Source organism: Hermetia illucens, chromosome 4, assembly GCF_905115235.1.
Source record: "Hermetia illucens chromosome 4, iHerIll2.2.curated.20191125, whole genome shotgun sequence".
NCBI lineage: Eukaryota > Metazoa > Arthropoda > Insecta > Diptera > Stratiomyidae > Hermetia > Hermetia illucens.
Window position 1 is genome coordinate 118237646 of NC_051852.1, and position 24773 is coordinate 118262418.

Below are 24773 nucleotides of genomic sequence, written 5' to 3' on the forward strand. Positions count from 1 at the left end.
ATTGCCACCATTTAATGCGCCGCGGATTAGTGCGTTCCTCACGCTGTTTTATCGGTGCCTTAATTCGCAGGACGACAATCAATGGCCGATTTTGAGGTGCTATAGCCTCATAGGGAACGGCTTTGCATGTAAAATGTCGACGTCTTATGAGAATATAGTCGATTTGCGACCGTCGGGTTTCTTGTAGGGCGCAGATATGAATGCGCCTTTTCCGAAGGGCTCTTGCGAGTTCCTAGGTCTTTCCAGTCAGGGTACCAACATTTAGCGTACAGACACGTATTTGTTTTGTTCGTTTTGTTCGGACTAACTTGCTTACGTCCTGACGCCGTCCATGCGTCAAGAACCCTTGCCCATTTCTCGATAGGATCGGGGCCCGTCCTACCGCGTCGACTGAGGTGGACACCCTAGCATTTCTCCGAGGCTTGTGACTTATGTATACGGTATCTGAATGCAATAGACCACTACCGTAAGGTGCGCTCTCTTGACTTTCAGAGCTGAATTCTGACTTACTGATTGATTGCAAGATTGCAATCCAAGTTAAGAAACATCATAATTTCGGAAAGTATTCTATGAGCAATTATCCTCAGTTTAGGAGAGATTTACTAAAGTTGACATTGTGATCGTGATGGGTGATGTAAACCATGGTGAAAACTGACTGCAACTTGTTCGAGCATGTGATGGGGAGACATGATCCTGGTGACCGTAACAACCCCGATAAAACGTTTGTGGGCTTCTGCAACCTTTACCGCTTCGTCATTGCAGATAGCTCGCCGAGTGCAAGACGATACAAGATTACGTGGGTTCCAACTAAATGGCCAAGCGATATCGTGATCAGCAGTATATTTCAGAGTTAAGGACCGGACACCAGATTCCCGTTTACTAGCACTTAGCTTTCCAGAGTACAAAAGAAGATCACAGGTCAAAAAAAAAGTTTCGAAATTTGTAGGTTCCAAGCTCACAAATTTCTATCCCGTTTAGTCGCCTCTTATGACAATCAGGGAAGACTTTGGCTGTATTCTTAAGCCTGAACTCACTAGGATGGCTGAAGTTCACCATATCGTCTGGATAAACATTTCCTGTGCGCTCCACATTTGCTTCTGCAAGCAATTGATGCATTGATAAACAATTTTCTTCCGTTGTCGATATGTGATATTGATTAGATTAATATATTTTTATTCTTATACCGTCCTTATCGTAGAAAAACCTGTGGTGTGCAATAGTTAGTTTTCATCTGATACATATCCTATAAATGTAATAATAAGTGTTGTATTTTCAAGTGCTATCCATTGACTAACTGCGATAAGATTATTTCTGAGTAAACTTCTCAGTATAAAAGTGATCAACGACACTCTTAAATAACCATAGACTTGGCTTATTCCGTTGGTAACGCGAGTTTCCGTGAAAATGTATTCCATTCCCGCCCATCATCCTGTAAGTTCAGTTTTTAAAATGTACTATGTTTCCTTCATTTCAAATTTGATTGGAAGCAGTCCATAAGCGTAAATCCTGTATATAAATCATTCGGGCTCGGTATGTTTCCAGCTTTAACTCTCGTTTTTCTTTTTCGCATTCCAGAGTGTTCCCTTCTCATCCCACGTTCCTGGGGGCATACACGCCGGATCCAGACTAGTGATTCGCGGCGCCATGCATCACAGCGCTGATAGGTTCACCATTGACTTTCAATGTGGTCCCATTTGGGGCCAGGATGATAGTGCGTTTCACATAAGCGTGCGACCTCAACAAGGAGCTGTTGTGCGGAATACTTTAGAAAATAAGAACTGGGGTCCTGAAGAGCGATACGGAGGCTGTCCAATAGTGCCGGGTCATCCCTACGAAATCGAAATAGTAGCTGGATTCCACAGATTCAATGTTCGCATAAATGGCAGCCATTTTTGCGAATACAATCACCGGATACCGATGCATAGGATTTCATATATTCTTATTTCTGGTGACACAACGCTCCAATATGTTGGACATTGAACTTTTATTTGTTTTTACAACTTCATTTATTATTGTATCTTCCACTTATTACAGAACTAATGGTATATATTCGAATCTTATTGACTAAAAAGAAACAAATTCCTCCTTAGCGTGTGCAAGTTTTTTATTATCAAAAGGGACAATTCTAAAGTGAAGGCTAGATTAATTTTGATGTGCCAATGAGAATTATTTAACAATTTTCTATAAGAAATATTTGGGTGATTTTGTAGTTTTTCTTGAAGTTAGTTTGAAAAGTTTGAAAAATTATTTCATTATCTACGAGATGAGTATTCATAGGGTTCAAGCACTGGACTGCAAAATAGACTGATACAGAATATAACCTTGTTGACCCCATCCTGCCTCTATCTGTGGGTTGGAACCTCAAACCCGAGCCCAAGAGACGGGAAATCGTTATTACCTATACTAATGCGGTAAAGAGCGGAGCAAATACTCACTCGTGAGGAGTAGAAAATAATTCAGGACCTCATTGTCATAGAGAAGTGTGAGCGATGGAACAAGGAGCACGTGTTGACCGGCATAAGCTTTCGACCAGGTCTTATAATGGTAAACTGCTTGACGGAGGACACTGCGAAATGATTTAGGACTTTAATCCCTAAACTGGCAGATGAAAGGGAGTGGAGCTGCCGACATATGGTAGGAATGATATACCAGGGGCACAAAAGGTGACAATCTACCTTCCGAAAGCTGTAGTGATGAAAACGTACAAACTTCGACGCTTTCTCATTACCCAAAACATGGATCCCACATACAGTTATGGCGAGTTTTTAGAAGCAAGAAGGAGGGCAAAGTCAAACTTCTCACGGTCGGAGTAGACGGCCGATCCCTGAAGGCAATTAAACGTCGTAACTACCTCACAAATTACAGATTTAGTAGCGTACCCGTGCACGCGTCCAAGGAGAAACCGAGATCCCCAAACGAATCGCGGAAGCCACAGAGACTGAAAAGGCAGGACCGAGCGGGGAAGGGCACCTACTGCCCCAGAAAATTATCATTAAAGAAAAGCTCCACGCTCTAACGGAGCCAATAGCCGACATTAAAATAGCCCAGCTAAACCACCACCATGCAAATGCTGCATCTGCAATAATTGTAAGGGCAAGTTCCGAGGATAACAAGCTGTGAAATCGGAAGCTGGATGCTTCAGATATAAAAGGTTTTGTGTATTTCTTTTATAAAAACCATTTGTGTTCCATTAGTAGGTAACACATAATATATGCATATATTATGTAAGAATATCCACTTTCGCGTTATAGATACATTCAAAGTGTTGAATTTGACTGAAGCGAAAACTTTCACTTATTATAACTTTATTAATAATAGTGTGATTTCCACCAAACTTAGTACGCTCATGTTCTATAATAGAGCCTACATTGCCTCATGATTCTAGGATAAACTTGAGGGGGGTTTTATAGTCAATTACTAAAAATTATAGTAATATACTACTATTATTAACTTTATTTGAACCGATATCGGTATGGATAGGTATTTCGAAGCCTAGATACCACATAGTGGCAGCCTCCACGTTCCGTTAAACAAATTATCACTTTCAACTCCCGCACTCGCCACTTTTCCTATTTGTTGGGGACCCCCACTTAAATTTGACATAGAATGATGTAACTCACTATGTGCGTGAGCGTGCACAGTTCCCACCTTTCCAATCACTATAACCGTTCCCGTGAAAAATCGGTGTGACAAACAAACAGACATCCAGACAGACAGTAAACCGATAATGTTTTACACAAAGCCTTAAAAATGGAATAATGCTGGTTCAAGAACCCTGGGTGTACCGGGGGCAGGTTGTGTGTGTGTGTTCGATATGGGGAAGAGGCAAAGCCTCTGAGCACTCAGACTCTAATGGTCTATTGTAATCGATTCCTCCGTCTAACGGAATATCCCGAATTCGTTTATGTATCGCAGGATTTCCGTTAGTGTCAGTACCAAAAATTTGATGTCTGATGCGTCCATAGGCGAGGCACTCACATAGAAAGTATTCCGTAGATTCCACTTCCTCATTACAGGAAGGACACGGGAAAATTCCATTTCTGAGACAAATGTCCAGCTAGTGAATTATGGCTAGTCAGAATGCTCACAACACTTCCGCAAGTCTTCATGCTTTTTGACAGGATAAATTTTGTCGTATGTTTGTTTGGTACTGACAGCATGTGGTGTGTTTAACAGCATTAAGGCTCATGGGGTAAGTTGAACTCCCTTTTGCTAAAGTATTCGGAATTCATTTCCCTCTACACCACAATGACCAGTTACCCAGACTAGTTCCAACAGAGTCCAATCGACTTCTACATTATTCAACAATTTTTGAAGTAATTAAAGGGCTGCTCAACGCCTTCAATGCAGCGCTATCGCTAAAAATTATCATACGCTTGCCATTCAACCGCTCATCAATCATCCAGGTTGCCGCTCTTAGGATCGCATACACTCCAGCCTGAAAGACCGTTGTATATTGCCCCAAGGGAAAAGCCCACTTCAAACATTAAGAAAACCAACCAAAGCTCCTTTTCCACGACTAACAGTCGTGACTGGGTCTTATCTATAAACATTGGGGGAAGCCAACCTCCGCGCAACAGGTTACTTACATAGAAAGTGTTCCCCGGATTCCGCTTCCAAACTCATGTCATCCTGTAATATTCCCCTTATAAACACATATCACGCTATTGAGTTGTAGCCAGTTATACTTCTGCATTTCTTCCTGTTTGTGGGCAAGACAAACTTTACGGAAAATTGAATTTTCCTCGGATAGCTAAGTGGTTAGAGCACAAGGCTGTCGTACGGAGGGTCGCGGTTCTAATCTCGCTGGTGACAGTGGGATTTGTATCGTGATTTGACTTCGTGAATGAGTACCTAAGTCAAATCAGAGTAATAATCTCGGGCGAGCGCAATGCTGACCACATTGCCTCCTACAGTCTACTATAGTGTACCGTTACGATCTTGAATGAAGTGCTCTAACACACTTCAAGGCCCTGAACCAATATGGATTATTATTATTATTGAGAAATGGTTGAAACCCCGACAAAATTTTCTATACCTTAGTGGCAAATGAAGGTAGAACAAACTTTGCACTTGTCGTTCAATAGCTCGTCTATCACCAAAGTGACCTCTTCTAGGATCGAATATATTTCAGGCTGAGAGATGTATATTATCTCGATCTGGAACTTTTGACGATTAAAGAGTCTTTAGTTGGCTGGGGAACTGCAGCATTACTGCCAAAAGGTTCATTCAACTTTATTCTATCCACTTTTATTTGGATTTTGTTTAGTATGACGGTCTTTTCGTCCACATTAGTAGAACTGCATTACAATTAATGGTGAACTGGCAGTGAGAGTTCGTTTTCACCCGCCAGTTTCCATCTCTGAAGTGTAAATTGTGAGATCAATTACTTCACTCACCCTTGGCCCGGTCCGACGTTCATAGTGATAAAGTCAGCTGGAGTGGTAAAATCAAATAACCTTCCTTCCCTAGAATTGCTCGCTGGTCGATTACTTACCTTTCCTTGATAAGGAAGGAAAATCCTCGAGGGAAGCAAAAGTGACGTCGGCAGCTAAGCGGCAATCAAAAGCTTAAACCAAGGTGTGACTACTGTACCGAGGGCTAACCTTAATACCATTGCCGCGTGGAAAGGCTAATCATACGCTCATACGTCCATTTGGAAATACTTTGGCAAACTCGAACTGGTTCTTATACTTGCCAATCATGTGATTTCCAGATTCATCTTTAAAAAGACATATTCCATATTCCATATTCCAAAAAAGAAGCGTGGTCGATAAATGACCATGAGTCTTTTTGAATTACTAACCAAATAATCTTCACCGCCGAGCCAGTCATGATCATGATGTTCTCCGGGAATCCGATTATGGAACTGGCCCGGCTGTGGAAAAATGGCGACCAAATTTCATTGATAGCTGAAGAATATTTGCGACAAAAATGGCAGGGTTGATTTCGCTGTCAGACAACAGCCTGACATAGTCTTGATTTCAGAAACCCACCTCAATCCGAGGCATTCGATAACATTCAAGGATTTCGAATTCGTGAGGAACGATAGACGAAATTGTGATGGGGGAGGTGGTACCGGAATACTTGTGGGTCGCCATTATCGTTTCAGGCATATTAATAGGCCTGAATTTGAAACCTTTGAGTGTATCGAAGTCTCATGTATTCTTTTTTCACTGCCTAGAGGAGGGAATTTATACATTCTGTCAGTCTATGCAGTGGGAAACAACCGAGCCAAGTTCAAGGAGGAATTTCATTCTCTGTTTACGATACTCGAACTGAATAGGCTAAGCATACCTCGTGGCTAAACGCCACAAACAATCCCAGAGGGGTATTCCTCAAATCTTGGATAGAGCAATACCAGATAGAGTATAAATGCGAATTATATGGGTCAGAGAGTCCAACCTGGCCGATGGCAAATTCCTATCTGGATTTGTGCATTGCTGACGCGCGCTTGAACTTTAATTTTAGGAATCCTCAACGGAAACTACAGACTCTTCCTTACGATAGCGATCATAACGCTATTCTTATTGAAGTTCTGTTTGATGGACGAAGAGTTCGCCTTCTGCCGATGGACAGTGGCGTCCACAGGCTGAACTTTAAACAAACAAATTGGAAGAAATTCCAAGAGAGGTTTATTCGGGGATATCGAGAGGAATGCCCACCTCTTGATGGGAAAAACGATAGTACAATTGCACCAGGTGACAGGAACTTGAGCAACGAGGAAATACTTCAGTATCTTCTCAAGCTGGAGAACTTGACGCTGGAAACAATTGAACAAGTCGTCCCTAAGATTAAACCTCGCAATAATATGGAAGGATATGAAACTGCAGCCATAAAACGGTTGAAAAAAGTGAAAAGCCTTCTGCTCACTCGCGTCAACAAAATCTATCGAATATATGGGGACTATCATCATCCCATATTGGTTGAGTTCAAATCACTTCTAAAGATCGCGCGGGATCTTATCCCTCAACATTACGTAAATGAAGTGAACTTCCAATGGCGGGAGAAGTTAAAGGGTATTTCACCGAGCGATCCAGATTCCATGTTTAGTAAGAAAAATACGTTATTCCGGAAGAAGTCACGAATAACTGTGCCGAGAATTAAAGTCGGTGGCAGCGAGATACAACACCTTATTGACTCAGGTATAGACACGAATAGTGTAACTGCTGATGCGCAAGGCAATTACATTGTGATGGATGATGCTCTGAAACTCGAACTTATAGGGGAACGCTTTGAATCGGTGCATCGGCCCAGAACGGACTTAGAACCAACGCGACTTTCGGAAATTGTAGAACGAGATGTCCACAATTTCAAATATAGCCTGAACGGCACCACAGTTCTCCAATTTAGCTCTGCGTTGCAGGCTGATCTCATACCGAGTGATAATCTGCTTGATTACTTTGTCTCATGTGTAGACTTAACTTCCATATTCAGAAGAGTAAACAGTAAGAGATCATCCGGTATGGATGGCATTCCCAACGTGGTCCTCAGGCATTTACCAGACATTGCCATTCGTAATTATTGCATTTTGTTCAATAATTTATTGAACAATTCCTTCTTTCCAGGACAATGGAAGAAAGCCCGAGTATTCCCGATTTTAAAGAGAGGGAAGGATTCATCCAGCCCTCAAAGCTACCGCCCAATCAGTTTGCTGCCTAACATCAGCAAGGTGTTTGAGGTTTTGGTATTGAAAGCCTTGAACGGGCATATAAAGAAGAAGGAATTATTGCCGAACGCGCAATTCGGATTTCGATCTGGACATTCGACAATACATGCAATAACGAAGGTAACGTCTGATATTTGCTGGCGGATTAACAATGGTGAGTGCGTAGGCGCTTGCCTTATAGACATGGAGAAAGCCTTTGATACCGTCTGGTTGGATGGACTGATTTTCAGGCTCCTGAAGAATGAGTTTCCCAGTCACCTCGTAACGATGATGTGTAGTATGCTGTATGGCAAGTGCTTTGTCATTACGGACGGAAATCTCACTACTAACAGAGAATTTCATGTTCTGAATGGATTACAGCAAGGGACAGTGACTGCGCCTACACTTTTTGCGGTATTTGCCGACGAATTGCTCAATTCTTTCGATTTTAATAAATCTCCTAAAAGGTCGTTGGTTGCCTTTGCTGACGATCTGATAGCCTACACGGCGCACAAGAAGGTAACTGAGGTGCAAGTTGAACTTCAGAAGATGTTCGCTGATATTAAGTTCTTCACGAACAGTTGGCGGATGAAAATCAATGCGCAAAAGTGTGAAACGATTCTGTTTCGAAATTCCTTGGCGTATGCCAGTAGGAACTTGAAAAGGAATTGGAGAGATTTCCACATTGTCGCGAACGAGGATAGTTCTGAGCGCATTCCTCATAAGAAGTGCGTTAGATACCTGGGTGTGCGTCTTGACGAGCGTCTCCAATTTAATGAGCACGTTAAAGTCGCGCTAGAGAGCGCTCGCAAGGCATTCATGTCTCTCCGAAGACTCTTTTATGCTCCACATCTTAGCCGGAAGGTTAAGATTATTTGTTATCTTACTTTGGTTAGACCGGTGCTCACCTACGGGTGTGCTATCTGGTTTAATTTGAGTGCTAGCCAAATGGAGAAAATAAGGATCTTTGAAAGGAAATGTCTGCGTGCTTGCACGGGGCTTAATAGGACTACTTCGTCAAACTATGAGCACTACATAACTAATGAAGTGATGTATGCAGCTGCTGCTGTGCCAAGAATCGACACAGTTATCGTCAGATTGATTCGGAATCATATAGTGCGATCTGCTTCGCATGGTGAGAACCCTTGGGTTTCGCAGCCGTTCTCCCCAAATGATGGGTATTTCGAGAAAACTCTCACGACAGGCTTCATTCCTCCCGAAGCGTTCGTGTATCTTGACAGGAATGGTCTAATTCTTGATTCTGCCGGTGATCCGGTTATGTATCATATACATAGACGGGCCACCGACAAAAGGATAGAATACCCCCCGAATTTGACAGTGGGGCTCCGTGATTCGACTGGAGATACTCCAGAGCGAGAGCAATTGACATTAAGCGGGATGAAAAAGAGAAATCTTGGTACTGGTGGCTGCGGGATGCCGGTTAGCGGTGGCCGTGCTCAGTCCTGCCATTTGTTTCTTGGTGGGGCTTTGTAAATATGTATACATTGAACGGGTGCTGATTTTGTCTCCAGTTGTAACTTATAAATACATACGTTATTATTCTTTGTTTTTTTTGTATGGATGTTATTGTAAAAAAAAGAAAAAATGTATAATATAAAATATATAATTATGATAGTTTTAAGAACAATAATTTAAGTTAAAAGTATCTTTTGAAGCAATCAAATATTTATTATTACTTTTATATTTCTTTATTTGCCACTAAGGCCAAGTGAATTCTGTCGGGTTTTTGACCATTTCCCGACAACTTATTGTAAAATTAGATTTTCATTTCTTACTGTTTCTCTTCTCTGTCTGTAAATCGTTATTCAAAAATTTTGAGAGCCCACAGTGGCCATTAGATTTAAGTTATTTTTGTTATTTTAAAAGACTGTTTTTTTATTGTTCATTTTTCCAATCTATTTACTATTGTTAACTATTTCTTAAAAATAAAAACGAAAAAAAAAAAAAACTATTCGAATTTATTCCGGCAGTCGATTGGGGCGCCAGAACACTTCAATATCGCTGTAAATGAGGAAATTATCAAACTGGCTCGCTTGGGGTTTGAGGAGGAGGAGAAGGCACTGCACTTCATCCCGACCTCCTTACATCTCAGACGATGATAACTAGGTACGTTTTTTCTTCGGCGAAGGATCTTCAAAAGCATGCGAAAGCCTGAGGCGGAAGTTTATTAAATAGGCGATTTCGGGGGTAATATAAAGGGCCTAACAAAAAGCTTTTAGCTACAACTTCCCGTACTAAACTGAATTAAAACCTCTAAACTGAACTGAAACAAGACATGGCTGCTGTGTCTACACTCCATGAGTTGCCACTGTTGTAAGGACACGCTGCCCCTGCCCCTTTTTCCATAAACGCCGAGGAAAAGTTCCAGTCTCTTACCGGAAAGTTCGGTATTTCGTCTGGCCCTGGTCAATCTAGTCAACCAAGGCAGGTTGCTAGCTTTTTGGCGTTCGTGCCCCGAGTTCTGCGCTTTTAAAGTAGAGTCGCCATTTTAAATCCATAAGGCGCCATCAAACTCGTGGTCGCTCCCTTGTAGTTTGATCTACGCGCGGGTTACTGCTGGTAATCACGTCAGCTACGGATCCCACGCTGCGGACAGCCTTGCAGTTTCGCGGTTCGACTTCCCTCCACTGGACAACGGAAAAACTGAGCCCGCCTCTTTCGGATCACAGCACAAAAATCTCGCTTCTTGATGAACTCCGGTTCTTCCCTCAACATTTTTCCAAAGTGGTTTGTCGTCAAGCCCCTTCCGAAACAAGCTCTCGTCCTGCAGGCAGCTAACAGCACGCCTTTTACCACTTAGGGCACTCGACAGCTATCCTTGGAACTTCGACTATGCCGACCCCATGAATGGCTTTTCGTCATCGCCGACGTTCAGACGCTATCTTCCAAGCACACGCATTCACTCATCATCGCCTGATAACTGATTTCCGCATTCGGCGTCTTTTGGAGAACAAAACATGTTCATCTACAGGTTGCACGCTCGCCGTGTTCTAAGGATCCACTCGATCAGCGCTCAGTCGACTTTAAAAATCACAAATGGTGCTGGCGGCGTGACCAACAAACAGCTGCTAGTCAAACATTTTAAAACTGCTGGGGCTGTACTGGCGATTTACTGGTACACCAGCAAATCATCACCACCTGACAGCCAATCTTCTCACAGCCTCACCGCGGCAAAGAGAATTCGATGTCATCGAATCAATTAGCTACTCCCTAACCCATGGTTCCCAAGGAAGGCGGTGCTTGGCGCGTCAAAGGTGACTATCGTTAGCTCAACGCGTGTATGCGGCCTGACCGCTACCCACTATCAACAATCGCGGATTTACTTCAGGACGCCAGCGACACAGTCTTCTTTATCATCGATCTGCAGTGAGCATTTTACCAAATCCCCATCGCCTCTTAAGGCATATGCAAGACTGCGGTTGGTTCGAGTTTTGGGCATGCCACTCGGTCTCCGGAATGCAGTTCAAACGATGCAATATAGCCTAGGTTATTTGCTCGGGAAGCTGCCGTTCGCTCGTGTCTACCAAGACGATTTTCTAGTGTTCTCGAGCACAATTATCGACATCTCTAGCAGCAGTTCGACCTACTCTATGCTTCAAAGCTCCAGCCCAACTGAAGTAAATGTGAGGTTGGCCTACGAGACGTTATTTTAGCCGCTTATCATCTTAGCGAGAAAGATTTACGGCCACAAGCGCCAAAAACAGAAGTCAATCCGGGGTTCCTCAGGCCAATGAACTCTTTACAACTTAGACCCTTGCTTGGAATACTGAAGCCACTGAGCTGGAATGAGCTTGGAATACTGAAGCCACTGAGCTCCAAGTGTCGCTTCATGAACTTCTCAAAGGTTGTTCTATGAAGGAAGCAGCATTAAATTGGACACTTGAGGCTGCATTTGAACACTGCAACCACAGTATATTTGTAGCCGCCAATTCCGCAGGATCATTGCCGTTGGGGCAACATTATACTAACAGCTACCTGATGGAGTTTGGATACCGCTGGGATTTTTTTCCAGACAGCTATTGTAGACTGAACGACGGTTCTCTATCTACGATCGCGAGCTTCTAGCAGTCCTTGCAGCTGTAACATTTTTTAAGCATGTCTAGGAGGGTCGTCAACTTGTGATTCAATTTAATTATCGCTAAGCTTGTTCAATTCGTAGGAGCTCACCATATCCACACAAAGCCGTACCACTCTCAGGGGAATGGTATGGTTGAGCACTTGCGCTGGACACGTAAGGGTACGCTTAGGTACGATCCGGAGACACCTTTGTTCCTGGCACTTCCAGCAGCACTGCTCGGCATGCATACCATCTACAAGAAAGACCTTCAGGCTTCAGAAGCCGAGATGGTATTCGGCTGTGCATGCCGGGTGAATTCTTCGTTCCACAGGGTATTTCTTCAAGCAGTACACACGATTTCATCGTTAACTTACTCAACTCGCCAAGTGCTATCTGCCAAGCATGCAACCCAGCATCCATTTGAGTTTAAGAGCCTCGCCACTGGTAACTATACGTCTTCCGCCGCGTTGATACCACTAAGAAGCCCCTGAAAAAGGCGTACCCTGGTCCACACCGTACCATAAAGAGAGTCGACTACCGCACCTTCGTCATAGACGTTAGCGGGGTTGCTAATCTATGGATCATGTAAAGCCAGCGTATTTAGAGCAGGCCCACCACCAACCACGACAATTGTCTTTTCAGCACCCGTCAGCTCAACCTTCGGGGCTATCCTATGATCACTCGCTTGAATCGCCACACTAAGAACAACCGGATTTGGTGACCGAGCCAACTCCACAAGGGCTGCGTTTTGTTCGCGTGAACCAGATATACGACGATTTCAGCCCAATATATGGACTAAGAAGAAAGTTATAATTTCACTCCCTTCACCAGACGCGGGAGAGAGTGACTGTGGCGCCCCATTGCAGCCCACACCGTGAAACAGATTCCCGCTCCTAGCCAAAAGCCTCACGGCGAAAACGCACTTTCCTTTTTCCTTTTCTTTCTAATTTTCCAAATTAACAGGTAGATTCGAGAGGATTACTCAGGTTGTTTGAGTATGACGTAATCTGTTCAAATCCCAGATAGCCTTGCCTAGCAAAATTTTGTTGACAATTTTGAGAGTCCTAAAAATCTTCTACCGAAACTCTCCAGAACATCTCTGAAACTGTTTGAAGTGACTCTCCTTACTTAAGAAATAATATCTCCCAATTGTATCTTCGCTTTACTAATCCAACCTTATAGATTTGAAGCTAATTCGGGGATTAGATAAAAATCAGTTTTTGTTCGCTTTGTCTATTTATACCACCAGATAATCCTCAAGACTTACGCCTAAATCCTGGGTATTTCTCATTTTAAGGATAAATCTCCAATACAAGGTCGACTACGGCAGAAATCAAAGTACCAACTCCAACCGTCTAGACGTGTTCATATTGCTACACATTGCGGGATACGTTTCAAATCACCACCACTTATAGCCAAGAGAAAGGCAATGCCAGTCCTTTATGACCTGGGAAAGGTGCATTAACTTCATTCGTGGGATATTTCGCCATATTTATAAACCAAACACACTACGAGTAAATAAGCACATTAGGTGGATTCTACCTCTCGGAACGCACCTACCCGACAAATGGGGAAACCAATCAATAAGATGTCTATCAACGTAATTCAACTTTGAAGAGAGGGTTTGGGGGGGGGGAGCAATTAGGAATGGTAACAGAAACACAGTATTTAAGCTTAGCCTATATTTTTTCTTTATTAATTTCCACTATTCCATATATTTTAAGAACTATTTATTTACAATACTTTGATCGCAATTTTAACTACTTCTGACTTTGGTGCACAACTAAATTGTTTACTACAAAACTTATAGCATAACCGGCTCTATTTGATGGTCCTTCCGCAACAACTGGGACATTCAGCATCTGTGATGTGGTCCATGGTGTCCATGTCCGTGATGAGGTCCAAAACGGTGATGCGGTGGACAACCGCGGGGTCCGAAGTGGTGCCACCCAAAGTGGAATGGTCCAAAATGTGGCTTTTCAAAATGATGGGGACCGTGACGGTGTGGACTGTGTTGAGGTGAAGGGCTCCGCCCAGGACTACAGCATCGCTTATGATGACGATGTGAATCCCGACCATGTGGGCCATGCTGGGGTGGCCATGAGAAATTCATTCCAGTGAAGTAAGGGTGGGGCCCATGTGGAATACCATGGTGAGATGGTCCATGGTGGTGTGGACCATGATGCGGCCCATGGTGTTTTCCGTGATGTGGTCCATGGTGTGAACAATGATGATGCTCATGATGTCGGCCGTGATGAGGTCCTTGGTGTGGCTCATGACCCTGACAACGACGCGATTCTCTTCGTGGTCCTTGACAATCACATTGTTCCCCAGTACTCTCCTCAGCGTCACCCATGCTCCTGATTTCAACCATTGTTATCGTCTGTGCTCCAAATTCTTTCAGCGACTGAGCTTCTCGTGATTCAGCGTGAGATTTTATACTCGCCGGCGAGCACTTATAAATCACTCAAATAGAAGATAACAACATGCTTCGTTGCTTCCAAATAATGAGTCATCATAGTGAATTAACTTTCGTGGTGCAATAGTATAAGGAAGTCGCAAAGGAACCTGAAATCGGGAAAATAGTATTGCATATATTGTCTGTGATCCGGGAATAGTCAGGAGTAGTACAACTACTATTAATCACTGGCGCAAACAAGAAAGGAGGAGTTATTTTTACCTAGGATCAAGCACTTTAAGCAACATTCGTGGTTAGAACCTTCTGACAGTTAATATTCAACACATTATACCACAAACTCCCCTAAGATATCTACAGGATATACAGCATTTTGGCGATCAACGAGTAGTATAGGTATCAGGGCGAAACGTGGATTGTACTAGCCATGGACTATAAGGCCTTCGAAACCCCTGCTAAACCATCACCAACAGTTCTATTACCAACCCTTACCTCCGTCTCCATTCTGTACCAACTGGTCCTCCAGGTTGGGGTTGGGTAGGGGGAAAATCCTACGCCGATAACCAAAATTACGCGCCTTGTACAGAGCGAACCCTGCCCAGCAGCCAGTAGACACTCTGTCTCAATACAGGGTTAGTGTAACAGCGTTAGAAGAGATGCCCCGGACATGAACCTGTTTCCTGGAAAAGAGCCACTATAAATAAATGTTATAATGGCCATCTGGTAAACTGTGTGCTCGGAATGGGTTTCCTAGTCAGTCAAAAAATTGAACGTGCTGTTATCGGCTTTGAAATATACGTGAACAGCTATATACTCAACGTTTTTGAGGCCGATTTGGAAATATAACCCTTATTAACGTTCAGATTTTAATAGCCATGGGGTAGTGGAGCTCGTATTCAGGCAAAATGTTGGCTCCCATGGGTTAGATAAAACTACCAACTCCACACGGGACTACTTGCTAAATGAACATCGTCGCCTCTATAATTTGCCGAATGAGTATAGACTCGGATCACTATCCCGTTGACCCGAGTGACAATGTTACCTCGAACCCCTTCTGAGAATCAAGTAACAGTCGACACTGAAGCCATCCATAACACCTTAACACCTATAAGGTGAAATAAATTCGCAGTAAGTGCACCTAAAAGAGGTCCTGGAAATGAAGCACACACACCCCCTGAAGAACATTATCATTCAAGCGGCCACAAATATACTTGGCTTCATTCGCAAAAAATTTGGAAGGACTTGTTCGAAGATGAATGTAAGCAAGCAACGGAATGAAAAAAATGGTTCATACCGGACAATATTGCACCCTCAAAGAACGTGGTCACGCACAGAGACCTATCATAAACTTTATCGAACCCCATGGGCATATTGAAGTAATCGATTGAGTAGTGAGTAATGAAGACAAACGAAATATTGAGGTCCGCCCAATTAAAGACGACGGATAAATCCTACCACTAATAATAATAATAATAATAATCGTTGGCGTTGGGTTGAGTTAGAGCACTTCATTCAAGATCGTAACGATACACTACAGTAGACTGTAGGAGGCAGTGAGGTCAGCATTGCGCTCGCCCGACATTATTACCCTGATTTGACTCAGGTACTCATTCACAGCTAAGTCGACTGGTATCCGACGTCAAATCATGATACAAATCCCTTTGCACCAGCGAGATTTGAACCGCGACCTTCCGTACGACAGCCTTGTGCTCTAACCACTCAGCTATCTTACCACTACCAAGCGAAAAAATAAATCTTTAGTCGCCAGGAGCCGATCGAATTACAGCCGAACTGATTAAATATGAAGGCGACCAAATATATCAAGCGGTTGATCAACTGATCAACTGATGGTATTGGACAGTGAATCAATGCATTATTGATCTCATACATGAAAAGGGAAATATCACACAGTGCAGTACAATTGGAGAGGTAGCACGTTGATCAGAGCCATCTATAGGATATTCTCCGCAATCTTTCTATCCCAGCTAGCCCTATCGTCCAGAACAACGCCGCCTGTGATAGCAAATAAAACTGTGCACCGCCATGAGAGAATTTGGTATCCCAGACTGATTGACCTTGACCAATGTACGAGGCCAAATACTAGCAGCAAGAACACTCTCGAGACCATTCAACATCAACAACGGCCTTAGACAGTGGGATGCCCCGTAGTGCATATTTCTAATCTGGCCCTGGAAAAGGGGGTCCGTAATGCTGATGTAAGTGCGAGAGATAGCATCCTCTTCAAGTCCATCCAACTACTGGCAAATGCTGACGATATTCAAATTATCTGAAGAACAACCTGAGATGTATAATTTACTTTTAGCCAGCTCGAGCAGGTGGCAATTAGCGCGTGATCTTGGGTCGCATATTAATGATGGCCAGACGAAGTATAGGGAGGCAGCATCAGGACCAGAAATCAAAGAAACCTAAGAATAACACCACGCTGGTGAATTAAGAGCAATAATGATTGTAGACTACAATTTTGGGACCGTTGATAATGTCTCTTATTTAGGGTTGAAAATTACAACCGATAAGAGCGGTGAAATCCGCACACGATTGTTGTTAGCGAACAGAGCGAAACGCCTCATCATAAAGCTAAAGCTCTTACTATACAAGGCCTTATGATTTCCTCGGTAACTTGGGCTCTTAGCAAAAAAATTACGAAGTCTTAGCCGCGTTGGAGAGAAGATTCCTTCAAAGAATGTTTGGCCCTTACAAGTGAACGAACGATTCTGTAGCCTATATAACGACGAAATCTATGAGCGATACCATGACCGTCTATGGTGAGCGGGTCACTTAATCCACATGGATGAGGATGATCCAGCCCGAAAGGTCTATAGGAGCGATATCTATGTTAGAAAAATAAGACGGGGCACAGCCTGCCACAAATGAACCGATTCCGTAAGCTAGGACAGCAAACAGCTTTTGAAGATATCGGATTGGTGAAGCTCGCGGAAAACCAGGATGTCTTCTGCCTTCGCCAGCGGGCACTGCTAACATCAGCGATTCCAACGCGAATACTACATCCATAGTGCTTGCCTTTCAGCCTAGACGTTAAATGGCCCAAAGTAAAGTGCCATTCAGAATTCATGGCAGCGATATCTGGGTCAACGGACAAGAACCAGTTGAATAACATGATAGCCTTTGAGTTGTTTGTTTAGTGTCCTCTTGAGAGATGATTCGCATTTAGTTCCCCCTTAGTGGTATATGAGCCCTATTCATTCCTCTGAAAAGTATCGGGTGCCTATAAGGATTTTAGAAGGTGGTTCTTAAGAAAAGAAAAGTTAATTTAGCGTTGATAACAACGGAAGGTTCATCAGGTCAAATCAGAGGCATGCAACGCATAATAATTTTTTGTATGTACCCCGGCGACAAAATTAGCGCAATTTTTTTAATGAAACGACCTCATGTAGTTGATTTAACGGATCTTCAATGATTATTACATCGTTCTTTGTGAAATTTAAGGAGGGTCTCCATACAAGCTAAAGTGGGGAGAATTTTTTTCACCAGATGATTGGTGGACGGTATCAAATGAAAGTACTTTTCAAAACTGCTCACAGTTTTAACCTTCAATTTACAAAGGGGCGGGCTGGAAAGCGGATATTTTTTTCACGAACCCATTCTCAGAATCTATTCAATCAAAAAATCTAAAAGAAATCACAAAACTGCTACTATACGGACTCAGCCTCAGCAATACCCTTCATACCGATATCTGTTCAAATAAAGTTAATAATAGTACGTTCGTATTATTACCATTTTTAAGGTTTGTGTAAAATAAAACCTTATTAAAATCGGTTTACTGTCTGTCACATGCATTTCTCTTGGAGACGGTTGTAGCAATTGACACCAAATTTGGTGGAAAAGTGAGAACTGTCATCGATCGCGCATACGGTGAGTTACATCATTCTACGTCGAATTTATGGGGGGTCCCCATACATGGAAAAGCTGTATATTCTATTTTCAATAAATATAGACATGTAGGGTAACAGTTTTAGTTTTGACATTTGTTGGAAGGATGGGGAGTCCGGGGGTTCAAAGTGATCGTTTCTTTAACTTGTTTAATCTCTTAGATACTACCCAACCGAAAAATCTGGAAAAATCAAGAGGCTGCCACTATATGGTACCAAAATTATATATAGAGCATGATCCTACCAGTGTGGTGGAAATCGCACTATTACTAACAAACTTACATATAATAGATCAAAGTTGTCGATGTTTTGCAAATTCAAGACGTTGAATGCCAATATCACCACATTAAGTGGATAATTTCACATAATATATGCATATATTACGTGCTACGTAGTAATGGGACAAATGCACACTCAAATGTTTTCATAAAAGAAATACACAAAACCTTTCATATCTGCAGCGTCCAGCTGCGGTTTCCCGACTTGTTAGGAATATAATATGTAATATTTTTGAGAGAAAAGAAAATGCAATTATTTGAAATTTGTAGTTTTATAACTTTACATGCTTAATCCTTGTTGATATTAGCAAATGGAAATTCTGAGGGTAGCGTCTTATAATACCTCTATATCATACTGAATTTGTTGTTGGTCCGAGATCGGGTTCTCTTCGATGTCGGCAATCAGTGGATACTTTAAAAAACTCCGTTCTACTGATAACGCCCTGGTATGGATGTAAGAGTATTTTCTTTGGATCATCGTTACGAATGACTTGTTGTTTTCAGGTCTTTCAATATGAAGATCCTTTTGCTGTCATGTTGACTCAAATTGACTGCACATAATATTTGGAAACGCTATATCAACTCGTTGGCGAAATTAGACATGTTCACCTGCTCATTGTCGGACTGTATGTCGAAAAATTTGCCTGGGGGGGGTAATGGCAGACCATACACCATTTCTGCTGCAGTTGTACCGAGGTCTTCCTTCCAAGTACTACGAACGCCTGGTAGCACTACAGGCAATGCTTCTGTTCAGCGGCTATTGCTGCTTCTGTCCAGCGGCTTGCTGCTTTCAGCTGACCGGCAAATCGCTCGACCATGCCATTAACTCCCGGATGGTATGCCGTAACTCTGATATGGGTTCCACCGATCAGGTTCTTGAAACAACCTCGATTCAAACTGTCTTCCTTGATCTGTCGTGATCCGAAGTGTTATGCTGAACCTGGAGATCATCCATCCAAGGAGCGCTCTGGCAACTGCGATCGCTTCTTTGTCAGGAATTGGTGCTACTTCCGGCCGACGTGAGAAAAGATCTACCATGGTTAGGCAGTACCCTTATTGCGAGGGCGTAATAAGGCATAACGATAACATCCAGATGCTCGAATCTAGATTATGGTGGCGCGAAAATCCCAACTAGTGCAATCACATGACTTTTCATCGTTGGCAATTATTGTAACCACACCATAGCTGGCCCTGTGATTCCTTGTAGCATTTTGAGCTCTTCGTTCGCGGACTGAAACACTGCAAGCTTTACGTAATCGATATTTGATTGCAATGCGCGGTAATGCGTCCGCGACAACGTTCTCGCAACCAGATACATGCTGTATATTGGCCGTAAACTGCCCAATATATAGATGGCGAAATTACTGTGGTGAGCACTCTTTATTTTTGTAGAAAGCCAAGGTTAGCGGCTTGTGCTCTGGAGAGATGGTGAACTCCCTTTCCTTAGCCATATGACGAAAGTGTTTTATCGCTAGGTACATAACCAGTAGTACCCGGTCGTACGCTCCGAATTTACGTTCCACTAGTCCGAGCTTTCTTGAGAAAAGCCAATGATTGCCGGCAACAATTAATCCACTGTTGGTGGACTGCAATAATCGAGAAGTCAAATGCATAGCGGAAAATGTCCAAAGATGTGACAGATTTTGAATGTGCAAGGAGCGTCTTGAATGAACTGCTCTAACACACTTCAACGCCCTGATCCAATATAGATTGTTGAGTCAACGATTATTATTATTATTTTCCGAGTTGTCACAATCTCGGCAGATGCAGGATTTTACCTACCACTAAGTGCCAAGCATTTAGGCTCACACGATCTACGTACTTAAAAGCTAAAAGGGTGCTAGCAGTGGTGGCCAGTTGTAGGTCAATGAGAGAATCTGTCGAGAACTTCCCGCAACATCAAGCACGTATGCAAAATGGTGTATTTCTGCATGGTTTGAACCAGACTGTGTGCGAGGGATTTAGGTACAATACCTGTAGCTGACAATATTATGGGAACTACAACCGCCCGCTCGTGACGCCAAATTTCTTTGATTTCTCGAGTCAGTGGCTCATAATTAATCTTCTTCTCCACGTATTTTCCGTTCAATGGTGCTATTATAGGGGACAGCATTGTCAATAACATACCCGTATTGCCAACTAACAGCACTTCAGGCTTGTTGTGTAGCGATTAGTTAGAACTTGCCGGTCCCAGAACATGCTGTAAGCAGAATTATCAAATACTGCTTGCAGCTCATATCGGCAAACCAGACATGTTCCCGTGATCAATCCATGCTTGTATGCAAGGTTTTGATGGATCGCCTTACATACAGCATTATGCCTGGTGATATATTGCCCCGGTGCCTTAACAGTGCACCCAGAAATGAGATGGTCCAACATCTCTAACGCTACACCACACATTCTGCACCGGTCGTTCTCCACCCGTTCTTTCATTATGAGCTATTTATAAGCTCGTGTGGTAACCACGCCATTCTGACTGGCACACATGAATCCCTCCGTCTCAGCAAAGAGCTCCTCAGCATACATCCATTTTTTTCTTAACACGTTCAATTTATTTTGTTTGATTTTGTTACAGGTAGTTTATGACTAAAATTTATACTAGACTTATCTCTAACAGCTTAACTTTACCTAGAAATTAACATTTTGCTTAATACTAGACTTAATTTACGGTGGTATTAATTTATCCTATGGCTAATGCTATAGAGGGGAAAGTCAGGAAAAACCTCTCTTATGTTGTTGTTTGTTCGTTGGATAATTGTGTTGCATGAATGGATGGAGGAAGGATACATATAGGGGAAGGTGGTGTTATTGGGCGGTGGAGTAGACGAGGCCAGGGCGATGTCGATCGTATGGGCGGTTGAATATGATCATCTTCCCGCCGCGATAACTGCTGTTTTGGGAGGAAAGGGTTAGGAGGTCTGAAGGGAGGGGATGGTGGCGGTATGTGGGGTTAGTGTTATGGTTGCGTATGTGAGAGTAAAACTGGATGAGGTTGTTTTCATGGGCTTGACATTTGATGAGGAATTTGGTTAGTGAGGTAAGGAAGATCTGGTCTATGCGGGAGCACTTTACCTCGTCGTAGACAGCTTGGTTGGACTGGATATTGGACTGGCAAAGGGAGAGGCGGAAGAACCTCCTTTCGCGTACCCGAAGGCGCTCCATTTGAGCTGAGGAGACGTCACACCGTGCAACGAATCCATATGTAATTAAGGGACGGATTAGCTGCTTATAGCAGTAGAGTTTCACTTTAGGGAGGATGGCGGAGTCTTTCTTAAGGATGGGCCATAGGGTTTTTAGTCCTGTTAGGGTCTTTGAAATGATGAAATTTACCTGGGGTATGGGTGATTGGCGGGTATTGAGGGTTATTCCCAGGTATTTAGTGGATTTGACGGAGGGAATGGTAGAAGGTCCGATCTTGATAGTGAGGTTGCGGGTGTCGGCCAGCATCTTGCGGGTAAGGGCGGCTCTACCGCGGAAGACGATGGCTTCGCATTTGCAGGGGTTGAGTAGGAGTTTCCAGGATTGGAGGAATTTGTTGAGGGTTTGGATTGAGGTATTGATGCGGTTTTGGGCGGATTTTATTCTCCGGGAGGAGGTGTAGAGGATCAAGTCGTCAGCGTATTGGATGGTTTTGACTGCTTGGGGGAGTTGGTAGGGTGCTGGAGTGGGATATCGGCGGTGTATAGGGAGAAGAGGGTTGCTGACAGAACTGAGCCTTGGGGGATGCCTGCGGGAGGACTGTAAGGGTCGGACAGGGTATCGTGGATACGGACTAAGGATTGGCGATCAGACAGGTAGTTAAGGATGAGTTTGCATAATTGTGGGTGGAATTTGAAAGTGTGGGAGAGTTTGTAGGTGAGGCCGTCGTGCCAGACCGCGTCGAAGGCTTTCTGGATATCGAGGAGGCAAGCTGTGGTGGGGATGTTGTTGTTTAGTTGGGATAGGATGTCGGTTTTGAGGACTAGGAGGGCATGTGAGGTGCCGTGGCCGCGCCTGTTGGCAAACTGGAAGGGGGGGATAATGGCGTGGTCGGTGATGTGTTGGAGAATGATATCGTGGATGACGTGTTCGAAAATTTTCGATGTCACGTTGAGGAGGGAGATGGGGCGGTAGCTGCCCGGGGAAGCTGAAGGCTGGTCCTTTTTTAGGATTGGGACGATGTGGGCTCGTTTCCATGGGGTGGGAAAGTGTGCAGAGAGGAGGCATTGATTGAAGAGTTGGGCGAGAAAGGGGCTTAGGGTTTTGGCGCATTTTTTGATGATGATGATGGGGATGTGGTCGGGTCCGGTAGATTTTTTATTATTTCGGGAGAGGATAATGGATTCAACTGTTTGGGGTGTGACGGCTTGTGGTGTGGATGGCTGGCGTGGTAGTGATGTTGGGTATGTGTTGGCGCACCGCTGTTTCTGTGGGTGGGTCGGACAAATGTTGGGTGGTGTGGTGGGCGGCTAGAAAGCTGTTAGCAATCAGGTCGGCGTGGGCTTTGGGTGAGGTGTTGTGTGGGAGGACGCTGGCTGAGCGGGGTTTGGCTAGTCGGGGGCAGGTACCCCGGAGTTTATTGCATGTTCGCTGATTAAGCGAGATGTTCGCATGCTTTACCGCGTAGTGATCAGCGTATAGCGTCTGGATCTGGGATTGGATGCGTTGTGTGAGGGAGTGGATTTGTGACTTGAGGAAGTTAAATTGAGGAGCGTACCTGTGCCTGTGGAGTTGGCGTCGTAGGGTTGATTTTTGTTTGATGAGGTCTAGGATGTGTGGTGGCAGGGTGATTAGGCCCTGGTAGTTTAGTGGTCTGAGAGGGATGGTTTCGTCGCAAGCCTTTTGTGTGGATTCCGTGAGCTTTTCCACGGCTGAATCGATTTCGGTAGGAGACGGATTGGACGGGAGGCGGATGGTCGAGAGTTTGTCGGCTAGGTTGTAGTTGAGGCGTTGCCAGTTAGTGGCAGCGTAGTTGGGAAGGAATTTAGGCTGGGATTTGGGGAGGCGGTCGGTGATATTGAAGTGGAGAACCACTCCGTCATGGTCGCTCAAGCCGGGGATGGTGGGGAGGTCTTGGGGGGAGGTAGGCGTGCTGGGGTGTACGAGAAGGTGGTTGCTTACCAGGAAGAGGTCGATGAAGGAGTGGGTATTTTGCCTGTGGTAGGTGGGTTGGTTGGAGGGGAGGAGGGTGAGCTGTAGAGGGTGGGAGTGTTGTGAGTACCAGTTGGCTAACCTATTGCCATTGGCATTTATAGTGGTGTTATACCAGGTGTTATGCTTGGCATTTAGGTCGCCCCCTAGTACAAGGGAGAAACGCTTGTTTCGGCTGACTGGGAGGGCTTTGAGGTGTTGTGTAAGGTTGGAGATGTCAGCGGGATTGAGGGTTTGGTCGGGGCAGTAGAGGCCACCTAGGAATGTGATGGAGGAAGGTGTGGCGATGGAGACAATGGTTAGCTCCATGGATGGGGCAATAGTGTTCGGGATGTAGACCCGTTGAGCGTCTAGGGGATTTGCCACTAGTATGGCTGTGCCTCCGCCTGGGCGGTCAACACGGTCGGAGCGGAAGGTGGTATAGTTGGGGATGTGCAGCTTATGCCTTGGGTGCAGTTTGGATTCAGTGAGGAGGAGTAGGTTAGGTTTGTGGACGGACAAGAAATTAGTTAGATCGTGACGTTTTTGTCGCCTGACCACCGAACTTACGTTCAGTAATACCACTTTAGTGGACATTACTGGGGGACACTTGGCAGAGGAAGGAGAGGAAAGCGAGTCTCTTCTCCATCGGCGAGGAAAGGGAGTTGTATGTGGGGAGGAATGAGGTGAGTTGGGAGGCTAGTTGGGTGGTGGAGGTGTTGAAGAGGGAGTGGATCTCGGAGTCGAGGTCAAAGGTGGGGACTGGGCGCGAGGCGTTCCTGGCCATTGCAGCGTAAGAGAGTGGTGGGGACGTAGGGTTGTACGGGGCGGGGACCTGAACGGGTTTTGGTTGGGGACCGGGTTTGGTTGGTGGAGCAGGGTTATGCTTTGTGGGGGGTGATTGTTGTGTTTGGCGGGCGCGGGCTTGCACGAACATCGGGCAGTTGCGATAACTAGCCGGATGAGTATTGGCTCCGCAGTTGATGCAGGATGGATTTTCTTCCTGCTTCTTTGGGCATTGTCGAGGCCCGTGAGGGGTGTTGCATTTAACGCAACGGTAAGCCAGATTGCAATTTGACGCTGCATGCCCAATGCGCTGACAGTTCCGGCATTGGGTGATTTCGTGTAGCTGGACGGCTTCGAACTTCACGATGCAGTGAAACATCGCCCTGGCTTTCGTGAGAGTGGCCTGCTGGAATTTAGGGGAAAACGTTACAAGGAAGAGGTGGAGGGGTTTCGCGTTTCGTCGGGAGGAGCTAGTCTCGTGTTGACGAACGCTGATGGCTTCGGAGATGCCAAGGCGGTGTAGCTCCTTGAGGATTTCATCGGGAGAGTA

General features: G+C 44.3%; 1 protein-coding gene across 1 annotated transcript; it reads left to right on the forward strand.

The window, feature by feature from the left end:
- The first annotated feature begins 1273 nt into the window (after positions 1-1273).
- Positions 1274-2094, forward strand: LOC119654784 (galectin-9-like). Its single transcript, XM_038060328.1, has 2 exons — positions 1274-1431; positions 1576-2094. The coding sequence occupies exons 1-2, from the start codon at positions 1405-1407 to the stop codon at positions 1978-1980; spliced, it is 432 nt and encodes a 143-aa protein (XP_037916256.1). The 5' UTR covers positions 1274-1404; the 3' UTR covers positions 1981-2094.
- The last annotated feature ends 22679 nt before the right edge of the window (positions 2095-24773 follow it).

Bases quoted from the DNA above. Each gene is read 5' to 3' on its own strand.
- LOC119654784 (XM_038060328.1), top strand. From the start codon at position 1,405: ATGTATTCCATTCCCGCCCATCATCCT. The intron at 1,432-1,575 runs GTAAGTTCAGTT...TTCGCATTCCAG, and splicing joins CCATTCCCGCCCATCATCCT to AGTGTTCCCTTCTCATCCCA.